The sequence below is a fragment of the Lepidochelys olivacea genome, assembly GCF_965140295.1.
Source record: "Lepidochelys olivacea isolate rLepOli2 genome assembly, chromosome: 14".
NCBI lineage: Eukaryota > Metazoa > Chordata > Testudines > Cheloniidae > Lepidochelys > Lepidochelys olivacea.
The window spans coordinates 7056873-7083454 of record NC_140424.1 but is presented as its reverse complement, the minus strand read 5'-3'; the positions used below and the strand labels follow the sequence as shown (position 1 = coordinate 7083454).

At 39.1% G+C, this 26582-nt stretch overlaps 1 protein-coding gene across 4 annotated transcripts in view; it reads left to right on the top strand.

Moving 5' to 3' along the window:
• CEP112 (centrosomal protein 112) overlaps nt 1-26582 on the top strand; it is a 357759-nt gene that overhangs the window by 267334 nt on the left and 63843 nt on the right. For all 4 annotated transcript variants that reach the window (XR_014714068.1, XM_084647481.1, XM_084647480.1 and 1 more), the window contains one exon: nt 13704-13793. Coding sequence is in view for 3 of the 4 variants with exons in the window: in XM_084647481.1 (XP_084503607.1) it covers nt 13704-13793 (90 nt within the window). In the remaining variant the exon portion in view is untranslated. The remainder of the gene's footprint in view (nt 1-13703; nt 13794-26582) is intronic.

Genomic DNA, 26582 nt, shown 5'->3' with positions numbered 1-26582 from the left:
GGAGCAGGTCCTCAAGGAATCAATTCTGAAGCACTTAGAGGAGAGGAAAATGATCAGGAACAGTCAGCATGGATTCACCAAGGGCAAGTCATGCCTGACTAATCTAATTGCCTTCTATGATGAGATAACTGGCTCTGTGGATGAGGAGAAAGCAGTGGACGTGTTATTCCTTGACTTTAGCAAAGCTTTTGACACGGTCTCCCACAGTATTCTTGCCAGCAAGTTAAAGAAGTATGGGCTGGATGAATGGACTATAAGGTGGATAGAAAGCTGGCTAGATCATCGGGCTCAACGGGTAGTGATCAATGGCTCCATGTCAAGTTGGCAGCAGGTATCAAGTGGAGTGCCCCAAGAGTCGGTCTTGGGGCCGGTTTTGTTCAATATCTTCATTAATGATCTGGAGGATGGCTTGGATTGCACCCTCAGCAAGTTTGCAGATGACACTAAACTGGGAGGAGAGGTAGATATGCTGGAGGGTAGGGATAGGATACAGAGGGACCTAGACAAATTAGAGGATTGGGCCAAAAGAAATCTGATGAGGTTCAACAAGGACAAGTGCAGAGTCCTGCACTTAGGACGGAAGAATCCCATGCACCGCTACATACTAGGGACCGAATGGCTAGGCAGCAGTTCTGCAGAAAAGGACCCAGGGGTTACAGTGGACGAGAAGCTGCATATGAGTCAACAGTGTGCCGTTGTTGCCAAGAAGGCCAATGGCATTTGGGGCTGTATAAGTAGGGGCATTGCCAGCAGATCGAGGGACATGATCGTTCCCCTCTATTCGACATTGGTGAGGCCACATCTGGAGTACTGTGTCCAGTTTTGGGCCCCACACTACAAGAAGGAGGTGGAAAAATTGGAAAGCATCCAGCAGAGGGCAACAAAAATGATTAGGGGACTGGAACACATGACTTATGAGGAGAGGCTGAGGGAACTGGGGATGTTCAATCTACAGAAGAGAAGAATGAGGGGGGATTTGATAGCTTCTTTCAACTACCTGAAAGAGGGTTCCAAAGAGGATGGCTCAAGACTGTTCTCAGTGGTAGCAGATGACAGAACGAGGAGTAATGGTCTCAAGTTGCAGTGGGGGAGGTTTAGGTTGGATATTAGGAAAAACTTTTTCACTAGGAGGGTGGTGAAACACTGGAATGCATTACCTAGGGAGGTGGTGGAATCTCTTTCCTTTGAAGTTTTTAAGGTCAGGCTTGAGAAAGCCCTGGCTGGGATGATTTACTTGGGGATTGGTCCTGCTTTGAGCAGCGGGTTGGACTAGATGACCTCCTGAGGTCCCTTCCAACCCTAATATTCTATTGTTCTATGAAATGGTCACAATAGATACAAATTAAAAAGGTGGTTTTGTCCACCAGTTGGGGACACAGAAACACACGCAGACAGCAGATCTCTTGGACTAAAGGAGTCTGAATCACGTCAATAATGTGAAAAGACACGATTTCCACCATGCCTTCAAAATGCTTCCTTCGTCTTGCCAGTATCATTTCTGTCTGCTTGAAGTTGGATGACAGCAAGCTGGCTGAACTGCAAGTCCTTATGCCAGCCAAGCACTGGCACAGCAAATAGACCACACCACACCTTAGTTCAGTGATAAAGTAGTGCTGCCTACATCACCTCACCTTACATATATATTGAATGACGTATGAGTGAAAAGGTCCCTGCACAACCTCACATAAGAGAGCCTTTAGGCAACTGCTCAATTGTCTCATTGCCACCTTGTGGGAACTCTTTAAAAGGAAAGAACAAAACACTGAAGAGATGTCCTGTCGATTCCAGTCAGGGTCTACAAGGAAGTCAGCAAAGCTGTGTGGTCAGTGGTATCAGAAGCTGCTGATGGATCTAAGCAAATAAGCAAGGACACAGAGTTTTGTCCATCAGTAGGAGAAGATCAGCTAATGAAACTAGTGCAGTTTTTGTGCAGCTCAGAGCCAGATCAGCAAAGACTTTTAAAACATTATTAGGACCCCAGTGACACCAAATTTGCTTTGCTACAACCTTCTTAATAACCTCACCCAAAAAGGATAGGTTAGAGTCAAGAAATGAAATATACTTTTGGCATTGGTGTGGCAAATTTCAAAAAAGGAATTATACAGGAAATTTGGAATTTATGCACAATTATATTTAGGATGTAAGCCGTGTAAAGATGGACCTTTAAAAGTATCCGTTTCATGGGGGCTTGTTCTTTGTTTCTTTTATTTTATTTTGCAGCAAATATTCTATATCGCTGAAATACTGGGAAAGAAATCTAAAAAATCTGTAGTAGATTTTTTTCCCCTTCATTTAATTTTTTTACGTAAATCCCCCAAAAAAGGATTTTGAAATGCAGATGTACTTGCCCATATAATTTATGCTGACAATCATCTCTGCCATAACTTTGTGTTACTAACTAGATCAGACAGATTTGGGGACAAGCTTACTTCCAATCAATATGTTAGTATGTCTTAAAAAATATTTTGACGGCCAATGCTCTCTAAAGTATATTCTTGAAAAAGTTTTCTTTTTCCTCAGGCTAATAAGATTAGATAATAGTAATCTATTTGACCAGCTGCAGAGGGCCACCTTTTTCATTTTTTCTTTTTCTTTTTAAGTAAATGAGTTTCATCTCAACCTGATTTAAAAAAAATTAAACTTTAGAATGCTCTGTTTCCACCCATTTATTTAAATAGGAGCAATTGCATTATCAAGTGTGGTTACAAATGTAATAGGGCTGGGTCTCATTAAAGACTTTGAAGAAAAGAGTTTCTGAGTTAAACTCCTGTATATCCTACGCTGCCAAGAACTATTGCAGGTTTGGCTTAAAGATATAATTTTTAAAAGGTATTACTTTGCTGCCTTTCACATCCCAGAGCATATATTGAAGGTGCAGGCTCAGTTGATTCAAGCTAGCTCTTGTTCAGTTCAAAAAGCAGCCGCTTGCCTTGCAACTTAATGTAGTTGATTAAGGTTACTTTGAAAGGTGTAAAAACATTATTCAGCTCATACTTTCATCTTTTTGTGTGTGCAGTGGAACCTAGTGTTATTTTATCCAACAAATACTGCTCCTATGGCTACAGGGACAATGAAAGTGGTAATTGATAGTTTAATAATCTGCCCCACAGAGTACCACATTTTAATTTTATACTTACAAAGAAGCAAATTAGCCCATTGATTAGAAATTCCTGAACCTTTAATATTGACTAGAAAAGGAGCAAAACATCATAAGATGCTTCCTGAAAATTTCTGAAACATCAGGGCTTCATGAATCTACAGCAGAGAATACTTTTTTAAAAGAAGGTTGTAAAGAACATTGCGGCCAGTGCAACATGCTGATTGCCATGTGTAAGCTGCTAAGTACCACAAACTTCCATTATAATCAGTTGAAGTTGAGGATCTTCAATATATTGCAAGATCAGGTTCCACTGTCTAAAGAATGAATTGTTTAGCAAGTGGTATATAAATATGCTTTATCATAAGGCAGGAGCACCTCAGAACCATTGATAGGAGACTGATATATGCTCTTTTTGAATTATATTAGGAGAAATCCAACGTGTGCTGAAACATCTCATGATAGTGTTAGTTATTAATGAACATTCTCAATAGTAATGTTCCACTGATATATATCCAATGATGCTATATTCCAGGTATGCTTATGGCATAGGTTGACATATACCAAAAGCTTACAATTAACTTCGGGGCTTCACAGAAAATCTGCTATGAAAATGACAGACTCCTTGCAGCTTCCTTTACTTATATGATTTTAATGAAAAAAAAATTATCTAGTGGATCAGTCACACATTACCTTTATGCACATTCAGCATAAAAAATAGTTTATTAGACATTTAGCGTGATTGGAACACTTTTATTTTGTTTAATAGTCCTGAAATCAAACTGAAAGGCTGATTTTAAAAAATACCTTTGCATGTGTGCTCTGAGGTTAATAACGAACTCTGCAATTCAAGCTTTAATAACTAGAGGGAAGCTAAGAAACTTCAAAAGGTTATGTGATAAATGTTTTTGACAATGCGTCAGCTGAACATTCGACAGAATCTTGGTAAATCCTCTCATTCTAAGTGGTTTAAATTGGAAGTTTTGAACTTTTTCTTCATAAGTGTATGCTAAGGATGTCATGGTATCTTTGGGTTTAAAAGATCTATTTTATCTAGAATATATGAAAAACCATGTGTTTTCCTCCTACATCCCTCAAAATGAAAGCAGAAAAGAAATTAAGTAGTTGACTTTCCTTTCAGTGACCTCTGACCTCCAAACTCTCCCAGAGTACTCTTGACCATGATCCTAATGCAGCTTGGGAAAGACTTGCTTTAAAGCATACAAACAAGATATTCCTGTAGAAATACTGCAGTAACTGGAGTCTGATCGCTGACAAGCATTCCGAATATCTTAATCATGACAACTCTAATGCGTTCTGGTAATAGACAAAATGGTGTTTTCACATGATAATACCACTGTTTGTTGCTTTTTGTAGGTCAGTGAGAAGGACATGTAAAAGCCAGTTTATTATTGCTCTTTGAATCTCCCTGTCATTCCCCACCACCACCACCTCAAAAAATCTTGTTTTATGTTACTGTTTTGAGTTCATACCTTTCCTGGACGTATTTTACCTTATTTCACCCTGGACGTTCCAAGCTGATTCCCTTGAGCATGAAACGCTCTAAGGCCCCAGTTTAGCAAGGTACTTAAAGCACATGCCTAACTTTAAGAGTACCAGTGGTCCTGTTGACTTCACTGGGACTGCTTGCATGTTTAGAATTAGGTTCATGCTTAAATACCTTGCTGAAACAGGGCCTAAAAAGTTGGGCAAGCAAAACCAAAAAGTTTCCAGAAAATGCTGAAAATACACAAACCAGGATCTGAGAGAGAGAATGCGATGGTACATGAGTTTGCATCATTAGAACCAACAATGTTGAAAATCTTGATCAAGAGTATTCAGAGTACTCTGGAAGACACCGCTTTGGATTCCCAGATGAAATTTGAAGGATGGACTGAGCTGCGCAACAGCCAAAGTATATAGTGTATTGTTGATACATCCCTTCTCCTCCTTTCCATGACTTGTATATAAGTCTTGAAACATAAAAACAGGGTGGTCTTAGAAATTCAAGAAAACTTAGAGTAAACAATCTCTCTCTTTCATGGGTGGTTTGGTGTTCACCGTTCACTGCTACTACAGAGAACAAGCATGATCTTGGACGCCGTTGCTCTTATTATTTTCCCTCCCTGCACACTAGTGGTATGATCAAGTGGAGGGGGAGGAATCTTGCATTACACAACAGCAATTCCTGTGGGCAAATGTAAGAAGCAGTATTGACAAGCTCAGAAAAGAGCCCTTGCCTAATTTTAAAAAGCATTCAAGAGTCACAGCTAAGACCAGATTTCCAAGCACTCTCCGCTTCCACGTTGGCACATCAGCAAAGGGGCCAGATTTTCAGATTTGCTCAGAATCTAGCCATTGTTCTCAGTGGGAGCTGCTGAATCCAGAGCTCTTTTGAAAATCTGTCTAATTCTTGACCAAAGAAATTTGTTTTTCATGGTGGTAGCAGAGACTGAGAAAATATGTTGGGGGTCTTTTATAGGCATATAAGACTATGGAGAGCATATTTTTGAAAAAAATAGATTAACTGGTTAACACTTGTGTTTTCATTCCATGGTGTGATTGATGTCTGATCAGTGAGAAGCCGTATTAGTTAGTAGTTTGCACAAGAGATTAGATATCAGGATTCCAGGAGTCTATTCACGGCTCTGCGGCTGTCTTGCAGGACCTGGGAAAGTCAGTTACTCCCGATGCCTCAATTCCCTATCTGTAAAGGGTATGTAATCCTTGTCTATCTTACATTGGTGATGAGGCTTAATTGCTCATAAAAGGCTGAGAGAACCATGGAAGAAAGGTGTTATGTAAATGTAAAATATTGTTTCAGATGTTTTAATATTTATCCCTGGTGTACAATAAATCATCAGAGCTATCTGTATAGACATAATAGTAATTCAAATTTTATTTATAGACTATGGCTCAGATTCTTAAAGGTATTTAGGTGTTGCTGTGGTCGTGTTGCAACAGCTAAGTGATGTAGGTGCCTAAATCTCATTTTCAAAAGGGGTTTAGATTTCTAACTCAATTAGGTATTGCAACACTGAGCGCCACAAAGCCTAAATATTTCTAAAAATCTGGGTCTGTAAGAATAACTTAAGTGATTAAACCTACAAACTATTTTCAGAGCAGAATAATATGAATTTTTTTTCTTTTTCAGTTGCAATAATATTAACCACTGGATATAGGGTGAGGGGGAAGCTTTGTTTGTGAAAACAAAGCTATTATTTTTATACAGACCACAGAAATGTTGCCTTTCATTTTGAATCAGTAGCCTAATGAGTAGTGTAGCAATAGTTCAACATCAAAGCAGAATTTCTTAGATATATGGTGTGTTGCAACAACAACTAAAAAGTTCCCACCAGAAAGGAATTTTGCCATATGTGAACAGCATACATATGTATTAGGTTAAAACCATAAGATTTCCTTTCCTTTACACCAAAAACAAGACAGAAATTGAGCACAGAGGTTTTGAAACGATCATGCACTGGAATGCAGAACAATAGGGGGAAAAACCAAGGTCCAAATTCTTTGGTGGTGTAAATGGGAAAAACTCTATTGAAATCAATGGAGCTGCATCAATTTTGCACCAGCAGAAAATCTGACCCAAATCTCAATCCTTGTCCCTTTAAAAAAAAATGCTATACTTTTGTGACCCAAGAAGCACAGCAGTGGTCCCTGTAATGACATTTTCCCAAGTTTTTTTTTAATAATAATAAGCCCAGCCGCCTTTAATGCAGCAGTTCTCAAACTGTGGATCGGGACCCCAAAGTGGGTCACGACCCCATTTTAATAGGGTTGCCAGGGCTGGCATTAGACTTTCCTGGGCACGGGGCTGAAACCAAAGCCTGAGCCTGACTGCTCGGGGCCAAAGCTGAAGCCCACAGGCTTCAGCCCTGGGCAGCGGGGCTCAGGCTACAGGCCCCCCGCTCGGGGCCTAGGCCCTTGGGCTTGGGCTTTGTCTGCCTCCCCCCACACACACACACACACCCAGGGCAGCGGGGCTCTGGCTTCAGCTTTGGCCTCCCCACCGGAGGCGTCAGGGCTCAGGCTTCACTCTCCCCTCCTGGGGTCATGTAGTAATTTTTGTTGTCAGAAGGGGGTCGCAGTGCAATGAAGTCTGATAACTCCTGCTGTAATGTAATATCACCCACAGAATCACATAATTTTATTTAATCAGGGAATATTTTAACAAAGACTAAAATTACTTAAAAGGAGAGATGGGGCAGAAGTTTAGTTGGAGAGTACCTGAGATTACTTGTGATGATAAACTCGACCTATTTTTCAACTAGGAGTTGCGGTTGGCCTCTATAAATAAATAGAGAAACCACCCAACTTAGAAGATGAATTCTTGCCTGTGTGATCTTTAGACTGTCCCTGACCTACCACTCTACATACAGATGACAGGGCTCAGGGTTGGGTCATTGCCATTTTGTCACAGTTTTAGATAGTTTACAAGTACATTTGTAGTTCTGGAACAAAATGCTGTGTAGTTTGTGTTCATGTTTGTATAGATTTTCCACAAGCTTCCAGAGTTAGGCTTTTCTTCACACGTTAGTGGAGAGAAAAGCCATAAATGATTTTAATCTGAATTAAAGATATTCAAAAGGAGGCCTGTACTCCAGTATTGTTGTTGGCACAGATTTTGAGGGTGTAAAGTAGAAGCACTCTTCTGTGGGCATTGTTAGTGAGATAATTAAGACAACAGTAGGTAATTACAGTAGTCTTTATTACTGCATCTTTCATTAACTAATTATATTAATTGGGTAATGTACGTGAAGCCCTTTGAAGATGAAAAGGACTAACTATGATTACCCCTATTATTAGTATTACTCTACACTGATCATAAGAACTGAGGTCTGTTCTCTTCTTGATGTGCATGCATAGCTGCTATTACAGCCAATAAGAGTTATGCATGTATATCAAAAAGAGAATATGCCCCTACCAGGCTTAATCTGATCTTGATGAACAATGACTTTTGAGTTTAACACCCTGCTCTTCAAGATTAGAATACCAGCAGGTCTTGCATGGAGAACATTTTAAAAGTCTTCCCTTCCCTGCAAGCCTCTCTCCTTATTTATTCAACTAATTATATTGAAGAGGAGGAACAGCACATACCATGTTCACTGTGACCAATTCTGTACCACTGAAATCATTGAGTTTTGCCATTGACTTTAGTTGGAGCAAGAAGAAGGCCTGTGTGCTCAGTAACGTACATAAAGGAGGAAATAATTTTCGTTGAAGGTTTCTGAAGAAAATACAATAGTTTTGCAGCAGTTAAATCCCCAATAGTTTGCATTATGCAAAAATAGGTCAAAACAGTTTTGGTTTCTGCCTGTTCAGTTCTTCCAAGACTGTGTTTTTATGCACAGTTTTTTCTCTTTAACTATTTCCTATAGTTAAAGTACGAGCAGAACATTTTTTCATGTATTAAAAATGAAGAAAAAAAAACCAAAACCTCCTTGTATCATCATTGTATGCTTGTTCATTTGATCCTTCCGGGTCTTTTTTTTTTATTATTTTTCCAACTAAACCTTGTAACTAATGCCTCACTGTGTGTTTCTGTCTGAAAAGTGACTTTGTAGAACTGGCATCCATATTTATGTCTGTGACTCCAAGTCAAAACTATATGGTTTACAAGTTAAAAAAACCAGCAAATTCTGTCACCATTGCAACCTCTGATTTAAGTCATTGGATTTTTCTGGTCTCAAATGTCACCCACCAGTAGGCCAAGTGCTGCTCTTACTTTCACATTGGTAATCCTATTGTCTCCAAACTCGGTTCTCAGTTACCAAGAGTGGATTTGGTCTTCCAAATGAAAATTTAGTTAAAAGTTTTGTTGGTGACATGCAAGCCACAGTGTAATCCAGCTCAGAGCTGTGCTGGCTCTGCCATGTTCGTGGGGGTTAAAAATAAAAAAGCCTTTCCAAGCCATAATATTCTGTTCACGTTCCATCTATCTGCTTATATCCCTATCGTATCTGAGTGTCTCACAGGTATTAGTGAAAGCAGTGTTAATATCCCCATTTTACAGCTGGTGGAGAACTGAGCTACGGAGACACTGAGCGACTTGCCAGAGCCAGGAATTAAACCCTGATCTTCTGAGGCCTAGATCAGCACCTTAACCACAAAACAGTCCCTCCTCTCTTCCATCAGGCCCATGACTATCAATTTAGCGTGTTCTTTGCATCTTATGAACAGTTAATTAACAATCAAAAACATTTGCAATATATAGTTTTTTTTCCCCATTTTTATCAATAAATCTAATATATGTGCCTTTTTCCGCAGCTGTAGTTCACCCACATTGTTGCAGTAGAGCTTATTATCTCATTTACATTTTTAAGTGCTTTTCAAAGTGTAGGATATCTGGGTTGGAAAGCAAAACATTTCATTTCTTTGTTCTCAGGCCAACAGAAAGCACTTCCAAGGTCAGGTATGGTGTAGACTTTCAACAGCAAACATGTTTACATTACATTTGAAAGCCAGTATAACTGAAAAAATACTGTCTTTACAGCAGTGATGTAAGCCAACTCAGAAAAGCTGAGAAGGGGATGAATTTTGTACCTTGAACAGTTTAACTGATTAACAAACTGTTAACGCATGTCAACAGAGTCCACATGGACAGTTAGTCCATGGCAGGCTAGTGTGGGGTAGAGTCACACCCGAGTTTGCAGCAAACTTTATGTGTCCAGACAAATCCTAATTTGTTATGCTTTTGTTTTCTATTTGGAAAAAATGGAAAGTGCCTTTGTGATTCAAAACTTAAGACTGGATTTTTTTCATTAAACGTAGGCATCGGTATTCCATGGGTAGAATTTTGCATTTTGAAGATGTAACATAAAAGTTTATACTTCCATAAAACAAATCCCTCGTTGTGTTGCTGAGTAACTGGGGTGAGTGCACTACAGCTATATTTTTGGCTGAATAATGACTTTTGAACCCTAATCCTGTGTTTAATTTTCCAAAAGAGAGGTTATACAGTGCTCCCAGGATAAGCTGTCAACTGTTTAATACATTTTAAGTGCATCCTGCATGAGGCGAGGTAGATTGAAGAGCTTTGTGAGCCCTGGATTCATAGCTACTCTGAGTCGCACACTCAGTAAAACTTTGGATAGTCCTCCTCCTCCCCCCCCTTTTTTTTTTTTAACTTCCTTGTGACTCAGTCAGGCTGGCTTCAAAATTCAATACAAACTTGGCAGCACTGAATAGCAGACATTGCATCCAAGCTGTTCTCATTAAATATGAGGTTTTAGACATTCAAAGGAATTTTGAGTGTAATTACTAAATATCAGAGGAGGAGGGACATTACTCTCATTTGGGAGCAGCATATATCTGAGTATATACTTTAACAAAAGTCGCCTTGCCAGTTATCAAACCAAACATTTTATAGTTCACAACAATGAGGTAATCAGAAGGTGATACGGCTTCAAGTCTCTAGCATCGATAGTCTGCATTTTGAAGTGTTCGTGTCTCAAAAATCTTATTAACTATAGTCCAAGAGTAACATTGTTGGAGACATCTCCCTTTGGCATAGGAAAGTAAGGGTAGATATAAAAGCCTCCTTGTCTATGCTGTTGGAAGTGTCCTTTTCATTGACCCTTTATGCAGCTTTACACTCCGTTTTTTGGGGGGATATCCATCAAGGTTCTTACTCTGTAGGAATGAGAATCTTGCACAAGGAAGTTATTTATCTGTCATTCTTATTCTCTGGAGATATTGGTATGCAAGGATCTCGCTCCTCCAACCCCACACTTTTTAAATTTTTTTGGATGGGCTTTGAAATAATGCTGATTATCTTGATCTGGTGTTTCCTTCTGGATGCTTCACTTCCCATGCAATGTGGGGAACTAACGGAATCATTCAGAGAGCAGCCTTGCTCCACAACAATGGCTGCTGTGAAGTGACCAGTATTGGAGTTGGCTCGCACTCTACCCCACTCAAAAACCTTAAGTGATAGATGAATTCACCGGACTCTCACAGAGGAGCTAAATGTCTCTCCAACACCCAAGCATGTTAAGGGCTGACAGTTACAATAGATAATGGGAATGGTCAGTAAACTCACACAATACATTCTATGTTGGATAATTGTTTAATGGTAATTTTATCTAGAGTAGAATAGAATTTACAACATTTTAAGAAGCAAATGTATGCTAGTTAAACCCACATATCCTCAGATTGTCATGCACTTTTCACTGTATGCCCTCTGCACAATATATTGGTGTGCATTTAAAAAAAAAATAACAAAGTCTAAAGGGGGAAATTGATGGATGAGATGGCACTTTACAAGTTCTCTTCTATGGTGCCAACGTTTTGCTGTGTTTGCTATAAGTACGGTCTTGGTGGATGTATTTATTTGCTCCAGACTTTCCTAGTGGAATCCAATGGAAAGATGTATTTTTCTCAAAGACTAAAATAAAATAAAGCAATGCACACACGCACACACATGCTGTTTTACACCACAGAAACCAAACGAATGAAACTTTCCATTTAGAGAAAGGTTGGCAGCTCTGAGTGAAGGAAATACATGTGGTGAGTGGGTGGCATCAGCACAGCTGAGGATCCCTTCCAGTGTACAAACAATTCCCTAATTCTCTTTTTCACCATGACATGCTAGATGGATGATATTAGTTGCTCAATTGAAAATGGTGGTAGAATCCTGTACGTAGGATATCAGACAGCTAATACAGATATGGCTATTGGACATTCCAGATTTTAGTGAAAAGGGAAACAAATTTCTCTATATGCTCAATCCCATTGAAATCAATAACAATACTCATTAAGTTCATTGCCTGTTCATGGCCTGTCTCGGTTGATTTTCTAGTACATGAAAATACCCCCTTCTTTTTGCAGTAAATTCGTGTAATAGTATGACATAATTTTTTGTTTTTTTAAATCGTAAGTTATAGCTCTATTTTTAAATTGCCATATCAGAAATACAAAAACAAACCACACCTTACATGAATAATTTTTTTCAGGATATTAATGTATATATATTGTACTCCAAGACCTGTTTAGCACAGAAGACTGGCTACAAAGACTGGTTTTCAACATCATCTAGCAAAAATGATAGTGTAAAAGCCACTGGGCAGGCTTAAAGTTCATTCCTGGGTCTGGTTAAACTTTTTGGCATCAGAATATGTAATGGTCTTATAGCTTTAATACTTTAAAGTTAACGCCTGGCATCACTTCAAAACAATGCAAGATCTATCATAAGTAGTCCTCTTATCTTATCTGAATAGCAATTTTATCCTGTAAATTATTTGAAACTACAGTATTTCAGTGCTGTGGAAAAGAGAGAGAGTTTTTTTCTATTAAATCTTTGGTACTGCAAGTACCTTTAATTATTCCCATTTATTTATCGGTATTCCGTGTTGAGTAGCATGTGATACCATACCACATGCTCTGCAAAATGCATTAAGGGAACACAAGTTTGCTGATCTCTCTTTTACTACAGACTTTAGAGTAGCATGTCCATGCTGTTTAGATTTTTAAAAGTCAATATAATTATATTTATTATGTGTCGTCAGATCTAAATTTCCATTTTCAGAGACAGTCCTGACCCTGCTCTATACTTTTCAGTTGATACACTAGCTGTGTACCCATTTCCTAGTCTTCTACAGATAACCCTAAATGCTTCTCTCCCACTCCCATCACCACCTCTGTGAAGGTGTCTCTCTAGCATAAGCATTGTGCACTTTGCTTCAAGTCGACTCTTGAGGTACCAATGCCCAGGTTCAAACAGGTGCCTATAATTAAGCTTTAGTAAGTAAATATTCAGTGTGCATTGAAACATTTAATGATAACGTTAACAAACCTTTTTGTTAATTGTTTAGTTGTTGGAATTATCATATTTTGATTATAACCTCCTTAGAACATGAACTGTCTTTTTGTGTGTTCCTATATCATCTAGCACTTTGGAGTCTTGGTCTAAGAGTTGGGTCCTGAGGTCCAGCAATACAAATAAATAATAAATTTTTAAATAATGAATGTGTCTCATCTGATTTTATTAAAAATTGTGATAATTTAAGAGCGAGACAAAGATCAGTTAAATTAGCATTGTTATTAGCAATAATTATTTATTGGATTTGTATTTCTCATTTGTCTGTATATGCGCTGTCTGCTTTACTAGCAGGTAAAGCCTTGTCTCAAGGAGCTTACAGTTCAGATAACGTTGAATCCATTTCCACTGCAGATGCAAGACATGGTTCCTGAGACAGCAGATTTTTTTTTTTTTTTTACTTAAGTCAAAGTGCTGGTGCACCATGAAATCATTACAAACAAAACACAGGTTGTACGAATAAAAGAATAAGGGGAACTTGATGAACATTAGCAATACTTGTAAATAGATGAGAGAGCTCAGTTCTGCTACCCTTACTCCTACATTGGTAGTCCTGTTGTAATCAGTGGAACTACCTGTGTAGGAAGGCGCTAAGTGAGAGTCAGGGTGGCCGAATAAGTTTGTCAGTGGCTCTCTTGATAGTGTTGAAAACTAAGATTGAAGAGTATACAATACCCATGACTTTTGCTACCAACTGAACACAATTATATGGGGTTTTTTCCTTCCATCTTCTAATTTTTAATGTGTGTGTTGTATTGATTGATATTGTTTCAGGCTTTACAAGATGAAATGGAAAATTATTGCAATCAGGTACGATCTACAGAAAAGAAGCTGCAGCACAAGGAGTTGGAGACACAGGAACAGGTAAACAGTACTGTCCTACTAGATTTCTTTCCTTGGGCAAACAGACTCTACATTTGACATTAATATCTTGCTGCAAGAGAAAAGCATATCTTATCCTACCATATTTTCCTCTAGCTTTCTTTTTTGTTTTTGTTAATAAAAGAGAATTAAACTGTCTGAACCCCAGGAGCAAATATTTATCCAATGCTCTTTGTTTCAAGATGTTATTTCAACTACTTTACCTGTTAAATTATGCTTTTTAGGCAATAATATTGTTTTGAATGGAGGTTTCTGGTATTACTATAACCTGTTATTTCATGACTTCTGTTAAGAGAGTTATAATTTGACAATACTTGGGATAAATATAATGTTTATTGCAGATCTTATGCATTCACTGGTTAGAGTATTGTACGTAAATGATTCCATATGATTAGCATTGCTAAGGTTATTCTGGACATGGTCAGTGAAATCAGAGATTCCTAATGTTCATTTTTCCTCAGTCTGCTCCATAGCAAAGCTCACTATTTGTAATGTACAGATTGGGAAAATTAATCTAATACTGTTATCAGAATTGTTACATAAAATTATCACTGAAATGTAAAGTGATGTGCCTGCATTAGAACCATGTTGTAAATTGAAATATGAAGGAAAATACAGAAGTAGTAGAGATTGCACAAATCCACATATCCCAGTCTTTGATCATGTGCTCACACAAAGAATACTGACCTGATGTAAGGAGAGATGAGTTTGTAGAATCTCCCTTTGTCTCTATTGCTTTTTCTGTACTGACTTGTAAACACATGTGCAGTGTTTCAGATCCTGATTTAGTACCAAAGTGCCTATGGCTCATTCTTTCTGTTCCCATATCTGTACTTCCTAGCATAGTCACATTTCGGGATAATCATCATCAGAATATCTCAAAAAATTCATAATGATTAGCAAGTATTATTGTTCTATTTACAAATGGGGGACTGGTCCATTGAGACACAGACCTATGGTGACTTGACCACTGTGGTATAGTGAGAGTGGCAGAGTCTGGAACAGAACCCAGCTCTTTTGAGTCCTAGGTCCCTCTCCGACTATTAAATAGTGTTTTCAAGCATCTCTTCTAGATGTGTCAAACTGTTTGCCTAGTCTTCTACCCTAAGCTGTTTTTTTCTTCCAGTATGTTTTTCACTCATTTTTAACGTATTAATATCTTTATAGTTGCAGTTTCTGTTGGTGCCTTTGTTAGTTCATTCCACACATGTCCTCCTGAATAAAAAGTTTTTTAGGAACTTCCTTAATACCTGTTCCTTTCTTAGTTTCAGTTTATACCTTTCTAGCAGTTTTTATGGCATTCACCTTCAGTATTTATCTTCTACTTTACACCTCAGTAATGTCCACTCTTAACTTCCATTCCTTTTCTAATTCTTTTATATCTTCCTTGTAAAAGAGTTCCCCAAAATTGTACTTGTTCTTCTAAGCATTGGGTAATGTTCAGAAATGTCTGAAATGGGATCCTAAGTCCCATTTTCAGACCTGAGGTAGAAGCCAAATTCCCATTGACTTTTGCACCGTCAAGTCCAGAGCTGCTTCTGCAACTTGTTAATATATTAGCATTGGAAGATGCTGATTCTTAGCCCCAGTAAGTTAATCAACAATTGAGACTTTGTTGAATGAGTTCAATCTTACAAGGTTGCTCATCTTACAATGTTTTTTTGAGTCTTTCCTTTTAATTTTTTAATTTAGTCTTTCTCCCAAGAAACTCAATGGTAACATGGATATCTTGATATATTTTTCATTGTCATTCCTTGGCCAGACTACCCATAAACATGTTCAGAGAAGGGGCAATAACGGTATACAGCCTAGGATCAGCCAGTTAGGCAGTTGAGATATTCAAGGCCCTTACTTGGAACTTTCTTCCTACGCTTACCAAATATTCTTGTCTCGATGCCGCATTGCATAAAGGGTTGAAATTTGCCTTGGCACCATTACAAAGGGCAGTTTTCTGGGCTATTACATGTCTCCTTTAAAAAAAATAATAGGAGGAAGTGGGTGGGGGTTAAACGGCTTCTGTTTTTCATTAAAAGGGAAAATTCTGTGTTTTGATTCTATAACAACAACAAATAAGTGAATGAGACATGAAACAAATACTTTGTTGTGCTTTTAATTAAAAATGAAAAGCTGGTTCTTGTTATGGCTTGTTGGGTGGCATTTTAGTGCTCCGTGTTTGTCTTATTTCAGTAGGGACATCCTTATAACTCTGCAGTCTCCAGAAGTGAGTGACGAATTCACTAAGCTTACCCTTTGTTCCTTACAAAGAATGAACCTGTTCCTTATTAGATTGGTCAAGACAGATACAATATTTACACACACATTCCACACAAAAAAGCTGTAAAAAGATGATTACAGTTGCAAAGTACTAAGGCAACTAGAACTGAATGCAATATCCCAGTAGAGGGTAAGCTATTGATTTGTTTAAAGTGCTATAATATTTTCCATATTGTTTTCTGTCCTAGTCTTTGTGCACCATAACATTTTGTTTGTGCATTTGACCACCACTGCATACTGAACAGAGGTTGTCATGCACTGTCTTTGTCTTTTTCCTAAGTGGTTACATTTAATTTAGAACTCAACAATGTGGCTGAATGTTTCAGTTTATTCTTTCCAGTGTACATTACCTTGCATTTCTCAACACTGAGTCTCTCACCTGCTGACATGTTGCCCATTTCTCTACTTTTATTAAATTCCTTGAAAGTTTTCAGTCTTCTTTAAATCTTGACTAATCGAAATTTTGCATCATCTATAAATTTTGTCATTCACCTCATTTTCCAGTTCACAGAGAAATACATTAAGAAACACTAGTTCTCGTGTGCAACCTTGGGGCACCTCATGCCTAACCTTTTGTGTTGTTGAAATATTGAACATTTATTCCAAATATAAGTTTCCCAACCACTTGAGACATTTTAAAATTTTATTCCTGGTGGGCAAGTAATGAGAGGTCAGTAGAATTTGACTCAGAATATTGGAGATACTAGGTTTCCTCATAGGAGTGCCTGCACCGTTAAAACAACCCTAGAGAAGTTCTTGGGAAATCCAGGAAGCATTCCAATGTAGGAAATAACTAGAACCACTTCCTAAAACAGGGCTCTAAGTTTCTTGCTTCCCAGTAATATGTGGACTTCTGATTTTAGATTAGTTTCCCATATTGTCTGTTCTGTGTTGCAGCATTTAATTGTCTTTGATAAATGCATAGTTTCAACATTGTCCTATACATTCAAGCTTTCTAATGGGAAGATCTGCATCCTTCACTTTACTGGAGAAGTATTCTGTTTCTTGTATCGCACTGCTTCTATAAAGGTGGCAGCTGAATCATTATTGCAGCCGTCCCTATATCGTTTGTATGACCTCAGTTCAGCAAGGGATGTAAGCACATGCTCAAATCCCATTGACTTCAATGAGAATGAAGCATATACTTCAAGTTAAGCACATGCTTAAATGCTTTGCTAAATATGGGTGGACGTAAGCATGTGCTTAAGTGTTTTTGCTGAATTGGGGCCTATGTAAATATCTATGGTAGATATCCCAGTCACATTCTGGCTTGAATATCTGCACTTCTTCAAAAAAAAGTTAAAAAGGCAACCGCCACACTGCAAAATATACAAAAAGCTTATAGTAGACTGACCTCTGAGAAGTTCTCCCATGGGAACCCTACCTCAGAAACCATTTCAGAGTGTTGCTCCCGTTTACTTTTTCATTTTGAAAGGACTCCCAAAGATTTTGGAGTGGGAAGGACATTGGGCGAAGTTTGTACCCCAGGAAGGAGGAAGAAAAACTTAAAAAGATCACCTTATGCTCACAATTACGTGAGCACTATAGTACAGCGGTTACTGTACAACTCTGAAGATGTTTAAACCATAGCAATCATCCTCAAGGGTAAAAGCATCAATCATGTTGCAAAAAGAGCCTTAAAGGAGAGAGATGCTGTTCAGACAGAAAATCAATTATGTACAATTCATGAATATTATTAAGGGGAGTCAGGGTGAGTGCCAGTACAGATTTCCAAGCCTTTAATTACCATTTTCTCAAATTGATTAAAATAAAGGCAGAGGGAAATGAGATGAGTTAGGGTTGTGTTGGAGGTATTTGGAGTGAAATCTGTTTAACAAAACAAAGCTGCTTCATTTTATTCCAAATTACAAAATGAAAACAGAAGTGATCATTGAGAGCTGTGATTCAACAGCATTTATTGAATTTTTCATGTTTAATGTTTATTATTCTGACTTGGTTAATTTTATGACTGCTGGATATTTACCACATTCAGTTGCCATGCCAACTTAATGTATTTGTTCGCAGACAATGCTATTATGCACCATTCTGAAATGTTGGTTCTTCAAGTGGTTGCAGACGTGTATCCCACTCAGATGTGCACATGCCCAGTGCACCAAAGCTTAGCAGTACCTGTGGGGGGGGGGGTCAGCGCTCACACACTTTGGCCCCATAGCCCCTCCCCTAGCTGTTTAAGGGCAGCACCCCTAACCCACCTTGGTTCCTTCTCACTGCCCAGGACTAGATTGTAGCGTTCTGTGTGGTATTTTACCTTAACGCGTCTCTGTTTCAGTCTTTCTGGAATTTTATTGTGTATAGTTAATAGTTAGATAGTTTAGTAGTATCCTTAGTTTTAGTTAGTAGAAGTCAGCTATGATCGATAGTTATCCTGGTATGATGCCATCACCACATTTAAACAGTTTAAACATTTTCCATTGCATGGGTTGCTGTCCTCAGTAGTGATTCCCAGATGTGGTGTTCGTTGTGCCTGGCAAAAGGGCGCACTAAAGAAAGGTGCACCATCTGCATATGTTCAGGTGGTGAGGGACTTACACCTCAAGCAGCACCTTATGGAGTGCCTTGACTGTGACAGTGTTGGTTCTCTGGCCTCCTTAATCTGTTGGATTGACCTCCCATATCTCTTCCTCTTTATCCTGACCTACTGACTCAGCACCACGGTCCTTGGCATAGCAAGTGTGCTGTGTGGCTAGATGACAAGGAGGAACAATGTTCATAAGCTGTTCGACCCGTGCTACTTAATAGTAGGAAACAGTCTACTAGGTTCATTCATTTGGCCGAGTGGAAGTGATTTTCAGTTTGGTTGCTAGCTCACAGAATTCAACCAATGCTAGCCTGCATTCAGGACATTTTTTATGTCACTCAGTTCGTTGAGGGTCCACTTAGCAGCGATCTTGGCATTTCATCCTCTCATCCAAGAGAAGAAAATCTTTCTCAAACTTCATGGTAGTGAGATTTCTGAGGCCTGGGCTACACTGGGGGGGGAGGGGCGTTTCGAACTAAGATACGCAACTTCCACTACGCTATTCGCGTACCTGAAGTTGAATATCTTAGTTCGAGTTACCTGGCCGTCCTCACGGTGGCAAATCGACCACAGCGGCTCCCCCGTCGACTCCACTTACTCCTCCTGCCGAGGTGGAGTACAAGCGTTGATTTGGGGATTGATTTATTGTGTCTAGACGAGATGCGATAAATCGATCCCTGAGAGATCGATCACTATCCGCCTAGCCAGTGGGTAGTGAAGACGTACCCTAAGAGGGTCTCCATTTGAGCCCCTGGCAGCCTGTTCTCTGTCCCAGAAGACAGCCTTCCTTGTTGCTATAACATGCCCAAGAAGAGTAAGTGAACTGCACATCTTAATGGCAGAGTTCCCATATAGGCAGTTTTTCAAAGGCAACGTTGCCACATCCAGAATTTTTGTCAAAAGTGGTTTCAGTTTCACGATACCCAAATGATTTACTTACCAGTGTTCTTTCCTAAACCACATTCAAATGCAGATGAACAGTGACTTTGCAAGTTAGAGCTGAGACTGTGCTTGGCATTTTATCTAGAGAAGACTCAGCTTTTTCGTTCATCACCTCATCTTTTTGTCTCCTGTGTGATCGTATGAAGGGTCAGTCTGACGGGGTTCACATCCCCCCCGCCCATCCTTGGCCTGCCCAGGTTTTGCTCAGACTCTCATTTTTTAGTGTCAACTCTATAATTTATTCAAGTCCCGTCCACCAGCACCTGTACAGTGCAACACAACAGCTAATCCCTTTGATCTTCAGCTTCTCTTCATCGGGCCCTAGGAGGAAAAGAGATCTCTCTTCCTTGGGATCTCCTTCAGTCTGGGCACCATAATCCTGTCCTCCTCCCGCTAGTGCTTCTTTCCTCCCTTTTATCAAGATAGTCGGATGGTGGGCCAGTTAATTCTTTAACTCACCCTGTTTCCCTGTCTGATTAGCTACATCCTCCCTATTTACTCAATCAGCTGTCACTGGGGAAACTAATTGAGGCTTTAGTGATCAGAGTGTAGACTCACCTGTCAGTGCCTCAGATGATTGCAGTAGTCCTGGTACTCTATGAAGGGAGAGGTCCCTTGGGTAGATGGCAGATACAAACTATTTAGAACTCTATAGGTCAAAACTGAACCTTGAATTTCCAAATGTTCTTAAGGAATAGCCCTACATAGAGCATGCTGAAGTAATCTAAACTCAAGGTGACACAGCTATAGATTACCATGGCGAGTTTTGTGTTTAAAAGTAAAAGATGCAACTTCTTTGCTAATTGCAGTTGATCAGTACTCTTGCCATCCATTGTTTCCTAGACTCTCAGCAGCAGTCAAAGACCCAGCATGAGTCAGAGTCTGCTCAAAATGAGTCAGGTCCTGAATTTTGTAATGACTCCCCAGACAATTGTAAGAAATAACTTGGTATATGAACAAATAATAAACTTATTTTATATAGCATCTTCCATAACAGTGTTTCATAAAATACTTTACAGGTTAAATTATTACAGAATTAAGTATTGGATAATAGTAATATTATCAAATTATGCTGTTATACATAATATCTATAGAGCAGAAGGGGAAGAAAGTGAAGTTTAGGCACAGGAAAACAGACTTAGAGGTGGGATTTGAAAGAAGATGGTATATCGATGGGGTTGAAAGATACAGGAAACTTGTTTCATATGGCAAAAGTTGCAGGGGAGGAGGTTCTTGCACCAACAGTGCCATTTCTGGAAAGGAAAAGGGGAAGCTGATGGTATATGTGGGGAGGTTAATAATCAGGTATTAACTCTGGTAAAAAGTACAGTCTCCCAGAAAAGTACAAAGGCATGTACACTCCATGGCAGTGAGACTATTGGAATGAAGTGAGCTGCTGAAAAGAGAAATAGGAGATGAGTGTCAATAGTTGAAAGGAGACAGAATTTTTACCAACAGTAGCAACATTTGCGCTCAGATGCAAGAAATACATACAGTATTTGAAAATGTCAGTTACTGGCATCTTGCATGTTAAATAATGATGAGTCAAAGGGAGACCTTCCCTTTTGTGGGGAAAGTAAGTTATTTTATGTGATTTAGATGATTGCTTGAATAGAAATAAATGAAGGAATTGTGTTCTTTCAGAGAAAGCAGATTAGAGGTTCCATGGTAAGGCAAATAGTCAAATGAGGGGAAGTAAAAGGGGAAATGGTATTTCTTGCAGAAATGAGCTTAGGTTCAGAAGAAGGAAAGAAGTGAGGAGAAACACCTCTGAGCCTATCCAGTGGTTAGAAGAGGGTAGGAACCCAGAGTTGTGTGGTAGGTTAGTAAGGTTTGTCTGCCTTCCTTCAAGGGGATGGGGCTGCCTGGTTGGAGTTTAACGCAGTACAGATTCATATTTCCGATGTTTGATAAAGGCTGGTATTGACAAGATACTAGCCATAAGCTGGCCTTCAATATTACTACATTTTTACCCTCGTACGCTGTTTCCTTTTTAATCAGTCTCCTTTGTGAGAAATAGAACAAGTATAGCAATTTTTACCTTCTCTACTGACCATGGAATTTAAGCAGAAATGGTGAAATGTTTGAGGTAGGTAAGAACCAGAATCTTACCAACGGTGATGCTTTGAAGAACAGGCAATATGTTTGCTTGTAAAAACCGAGCTCCTTAAAGGCGAGGAAATTGTGATTGTAGAAGTAATTTCTGATTACTATCTACAAAGGCCTTGCCAGAAAGTTTTAGGCAGTCTGCAGATATAGAGCCTGATCCTGCATGTTGCTGAACATCCTCAGCTCCAGCTGACATCAGTGAGGCCTGAGGGCTCTCCGTGCTTTGCAAGCTCAAACGCTTAAACCATTGAATTGTTCCACACTGGCAAGCACTATGCAGCAGGTAACACAAGATGGAAAGTAAAGCTGTAACACATGAATAAATTCCAGTGGTGGTGTCAGAGAATCTTATTCAAACTGCATTTCAGAGTAATTACCTTGATAATGTTTTAGAAATTCTTTGCTATTAACAAAACCAGGAATTAATGGTGTTTGTTTGTAGGGCTGGACCAGTGGTGCTGGTCAGTAGCGCGGAAGATGAGCTAGTTTCGACTTCTATTTGTCTGCTCCCCGGATCAGCGGGTGTTGGAAGCACTGCTGAGGCTTCCCCCTTACACGTAACAGTGACTTCTCCAGCCAGTTTATGGAACAGCATGGACGTGAGCTGAAGGGAACAGTCCTCTGCCAGAGTGAGAGTCCTTTGGATGAGGGGTTAAGGAATTGGGGATCATGAACATTCCAACAGAGACAATGGAGGCCCCCTGCTGGAGGGGGGGCAGTGGAGGGAGTTTGTTAACCACAGCATTCCTTGTTATTCTGTGGTGTTGACAGCAAAAGCTTTTATTCCTATCCAGCTCATGTAATCTCAAGAATGCTGTTCTTGACATATGCAGCTGGCTGTTTTTTAAAGTTTTGCCTAGCTTCTCTTCCTTTGCAGTTATGAATTATATAGACCTTTAGTGCTTAACTACAAACAGAGGATTTTCCAGGTGGGGGATCTGGGGTAAGAACAGAAAGATATTGAAATATAAGCCGCTGAAGTAATAGGGTCTCTTGGATGCAGGTTGAAAGAAACTGATTTAGAGCAGAAAGCTTAGATTGTGCATTGAGCAGTACATCATAACTGGTGGTCCTTAAGGGTTAGTAAAACAGAGAGGCAAAAGATGTTTTGGACTCTCAAATGATTTACTAGCTAAAGAGAGAAAAACACAAAGGTTGGCTATGCCATCACCTTATGCTTTATTGAAATTGTGAGAGCCGGGTAGGTTCTGTAGCTGAATTTATTTTACTGTCATAGAACAACATGGTGCATATTTGCCAAAAAAACAGGACTGTCTGATCTTGCTCTACTATTTTCCGTTGAATTGAATTTATGCAATTGTTAATGCTTATTACTAACGAAAACTTAAGAATAGTGTCGTCAAATGATATCGTCGTGTTTCTTTAAATCTGTAGGAACCACATTTCAGCATGCATTTCACAATGAAGGTAGTAACTCCAACCTCCTATCCCTGGAATAGGAGAGTATGTGAACCAAATAGGGAAGAATGTTTGTACTCTAGTGCATTGTGAATCAGGTCTGGCTCTGGGTCCAAAAGTGCCTTGAGTAGCCCAGAATTTGGCACTCTCCAACCCAGGTCCAAGACAAGCAATTTGGGATCGTCATCTGCAATCGACCCTAGATTCTATTAAGATCTTTTTAGAGTCGGAGGACACCTGAAACCTGAATGAAATTGGGCGTCTGGATAATCGGGTGCCTCTGATTGTAGAGAGCTAGCAGGGTTCCCCGAAGCTGACTGAGACTCTGAGCAGCTTCACCGCACAGCAGCTTTGTTTCCCTCAGAGCTTGTTCCCTGCAAGAACAGAAAATCGGTCACTACAGCCAGGGAGGAGGTGACCAACCTGTGATTAATTGTGAGTTTCACATATCCAGGATTTTGCAAATTGGGGCTGCATTGTAATAACAACACTTAGATACTGAAGAGCTAAGTGTAGTCTGTCGGAGGTGGGCAGTCACATGGGGTAGAAAAAGAGTTGCTGGGTTTGGAATAGGATGAAGGGCTTAGTTTTGGATAATTCACATACACAGCCTAACAAAATGTCTATCTCCTGTGACGTTTGTCTTGACTCATTATGACAATGCATCATTTTATGCCATGCAATTCAGCATTTCCTATATTTCATATTGGAGAGTGTGGGGATGGTTCAGCTCTTATGTTTTTCTTAACTTGTTGTGTGGCCAACCAAAGGTTACTTTATCTATCTGTGGCAAATATAGCTTTTAATTGCTTCTGTTGACATCAAAGATTAAATCAGCTCATCGAAATGAACAAGAAAAAGGGCTTTCTCATGACTAAAGTAAACCTAGCACAACACCAAATAAAACGGAGCTGTCCCATCCAACAGAGTAAAAGCCCTCCTGAGGGATGAAGAATTGTAATTTTAAAAATCTTTTAAGGGTATAGAGGAGACAGAGCTTTGGTGGGTCCTAGGTAAGCAACTCAAGTCAATAAAATAAAAGACAAATCTTTAGGGACAAAAAACCAAACCAAACAAAAAAAAAAACCACTCTTCAGTCCTTTTTCCATGGTCTAAAATAAATGTTAAAAATATAGACACCCCCCCCATCAAAATTAGTACACCAAACTCAGCTATATGTTGTCTGTTAGTTATAAAGAAGTAATTTAGACTTTCACCATGATCTATTTAAATCTCTTGGGTCAGTAAATCTTGTTAGTAACTTCAGCCAACAGCTATTAGCATGTTTAGCACAATGTGACAGGAAACAGCTGGGATCTTATTTTCATCCCGTTGTGCAATTATTAATGAATATAGTTGAAAGTAATATACTTTCGACAAACTATCTTAGCAATGAATTTATTGGGAGATCCTCTTCACCATGATATTAGGGTCTAATATTTTGCAGATCAGTTTTCACTGCAAAATGGTGCATACACCTTCTCACTGAAGTCCAGAAAGATATCATTCTAAGAATCAGCCCCAAACAATCCTTCAGCTACCAGGGATTGTTTCTTTCTTTGTCTGTCTCGCTCTCTTTTTTTAAATAGTACTCGAGAATTTCCTTCCAGCCAACTTAGTAATGTGTATCTGGATTCTAAAGCATGGTACCTATTTCTTTGTGACTTTCAAAGAATTATCTTCCTCAGAAGGGAACAGCTCTCTTCAGCCTTTGCTGGATTACAGTGTGAAAAGTGAATAACCGTTTTGTGAAAACATGCAGTTAGATTGCACTTGAAGATTATACTGGTAAAAAATAAGCAGGTTGGAAGAGGCCTGTCGCAGAATTTGACCATAATTTCTGCCAGCAATCAGTACGGTGAAATTTACCCCACCATGGGCTAGTGCAAGACCAGTCACAACACTATATATCTATGGTGTGGCAATGCAGATGGGAGAGGGAGACTGCAATGGGGCCTGCACACAATGGAAGGGTGTCTCTGAATATGCAAGTGTGGCAAAAGGCTACTGGCAATAGAACTGGGTAGCCATACTTGCATGGATCTAGTGACCAGGAATTTTCTCGTGAATGACATAGAGGTTCTGCAGCCACTATTCCCATAGGCTGAAATGATGGTAACAGAAGGACTGGACTGGCATCCCACGGTTTGTTTGCAGAGTGGGGGCCATGGGATTCCTTTCCCTGGACCTTGCATCCCCAATTTTACAAGCTTTGTGCATGAATTTCACCGTTATTATATTATCTTTAGATATGGAGTTAGAAAAGCTGTCCAGCACAATCTGCCTGATTGGTGAAATATAGCTTTTATTTTTTCTTAACTTCCAAAAATAAAAACATTTAGCAGTTCTAGCTGTCTGTTTCTTCTCCTCTCTCACCAAGAACATGTCTAACACATGTTAGATGAACACAAATATGCATGTTCTGCTGCATCCAGAACTCCACCCTAAATCAGCTCTTGGCTCAAAGGATATTTATCCTGGCAAAGTACATATACCTCATAATGTTTAAAGCACTCACAGAAATAACTTAGATACACTTATGCTATTATTTTATTTTTAAAAAATACAAATCTTGATCTCTCACACACACACAAACATATCAAACAATTCTTTTATTTCTTTATATTTGCATGACACTATAGATTACAATTAGTTCACAAGAAAAACTTTTATTTGTCTATGTACATAAGGGCTTTGCGGGGGTCTCTTCGTTTGCTGGTACGTGAGAAGCATTTCTGCACAGAATTCTCCTAAACTTTCATAAGATCTATTTTATTCCCTTCTACTGATAGTTATATTATGTATAATACATATTTGACAAGACTTGCTTTTTCCAAAGGAAAAAAAAAAGGAAGAAAGAAAGAAAGAAAATCGGTGCTTTAAGTGAGCCTTAATTTATATCTAGTCATCAAGTGTTTAAACATGTGTGTTCTTTGCAAATAAGCTGGAAGTCAAAACTTATCTCAGTTTCAAATAAAGTAAAATCTGATTTGTGGTCCTGATGGCAAAACTTCCTGGCAAATTTAAAGCATTTTGTTGCTAAAACATGAGTAGTGTGAAGTGTGTTGGTGTGTGAACGCACAGTAAGGAAGTTCCATTTGAAAATTTTGAAGTCAGTCTGGCAGTGAACTTCCCCTTATCCATCACTGGTGAAGTCAGCCCCAAATCCATCAAAGCACTTGAGCACTTGCTTAACTTTAAGCAGGTGGCTAGTCCCATTGGAGTCCGTGGAACTATTGACATGTTGAAAATTAAGCACAGACTTAAGGCCCTGATTCAGCAAGGTAATTAAAGTTGTGAGTAGTCCTGTTGAATTGATTAGTGCGACTAATCACATGCTCAAGGACCAAGCTGAATCAGGGTCTAAGTGCTTTGCTACATTAGGATGTTAGTGAATACAACAATAGTGGGAAAATATAAGGCCCAATCCTACTCCCAGTTGATCTATGTTGATATAATATCACTTAGTGATGATGTCATTGAATAAA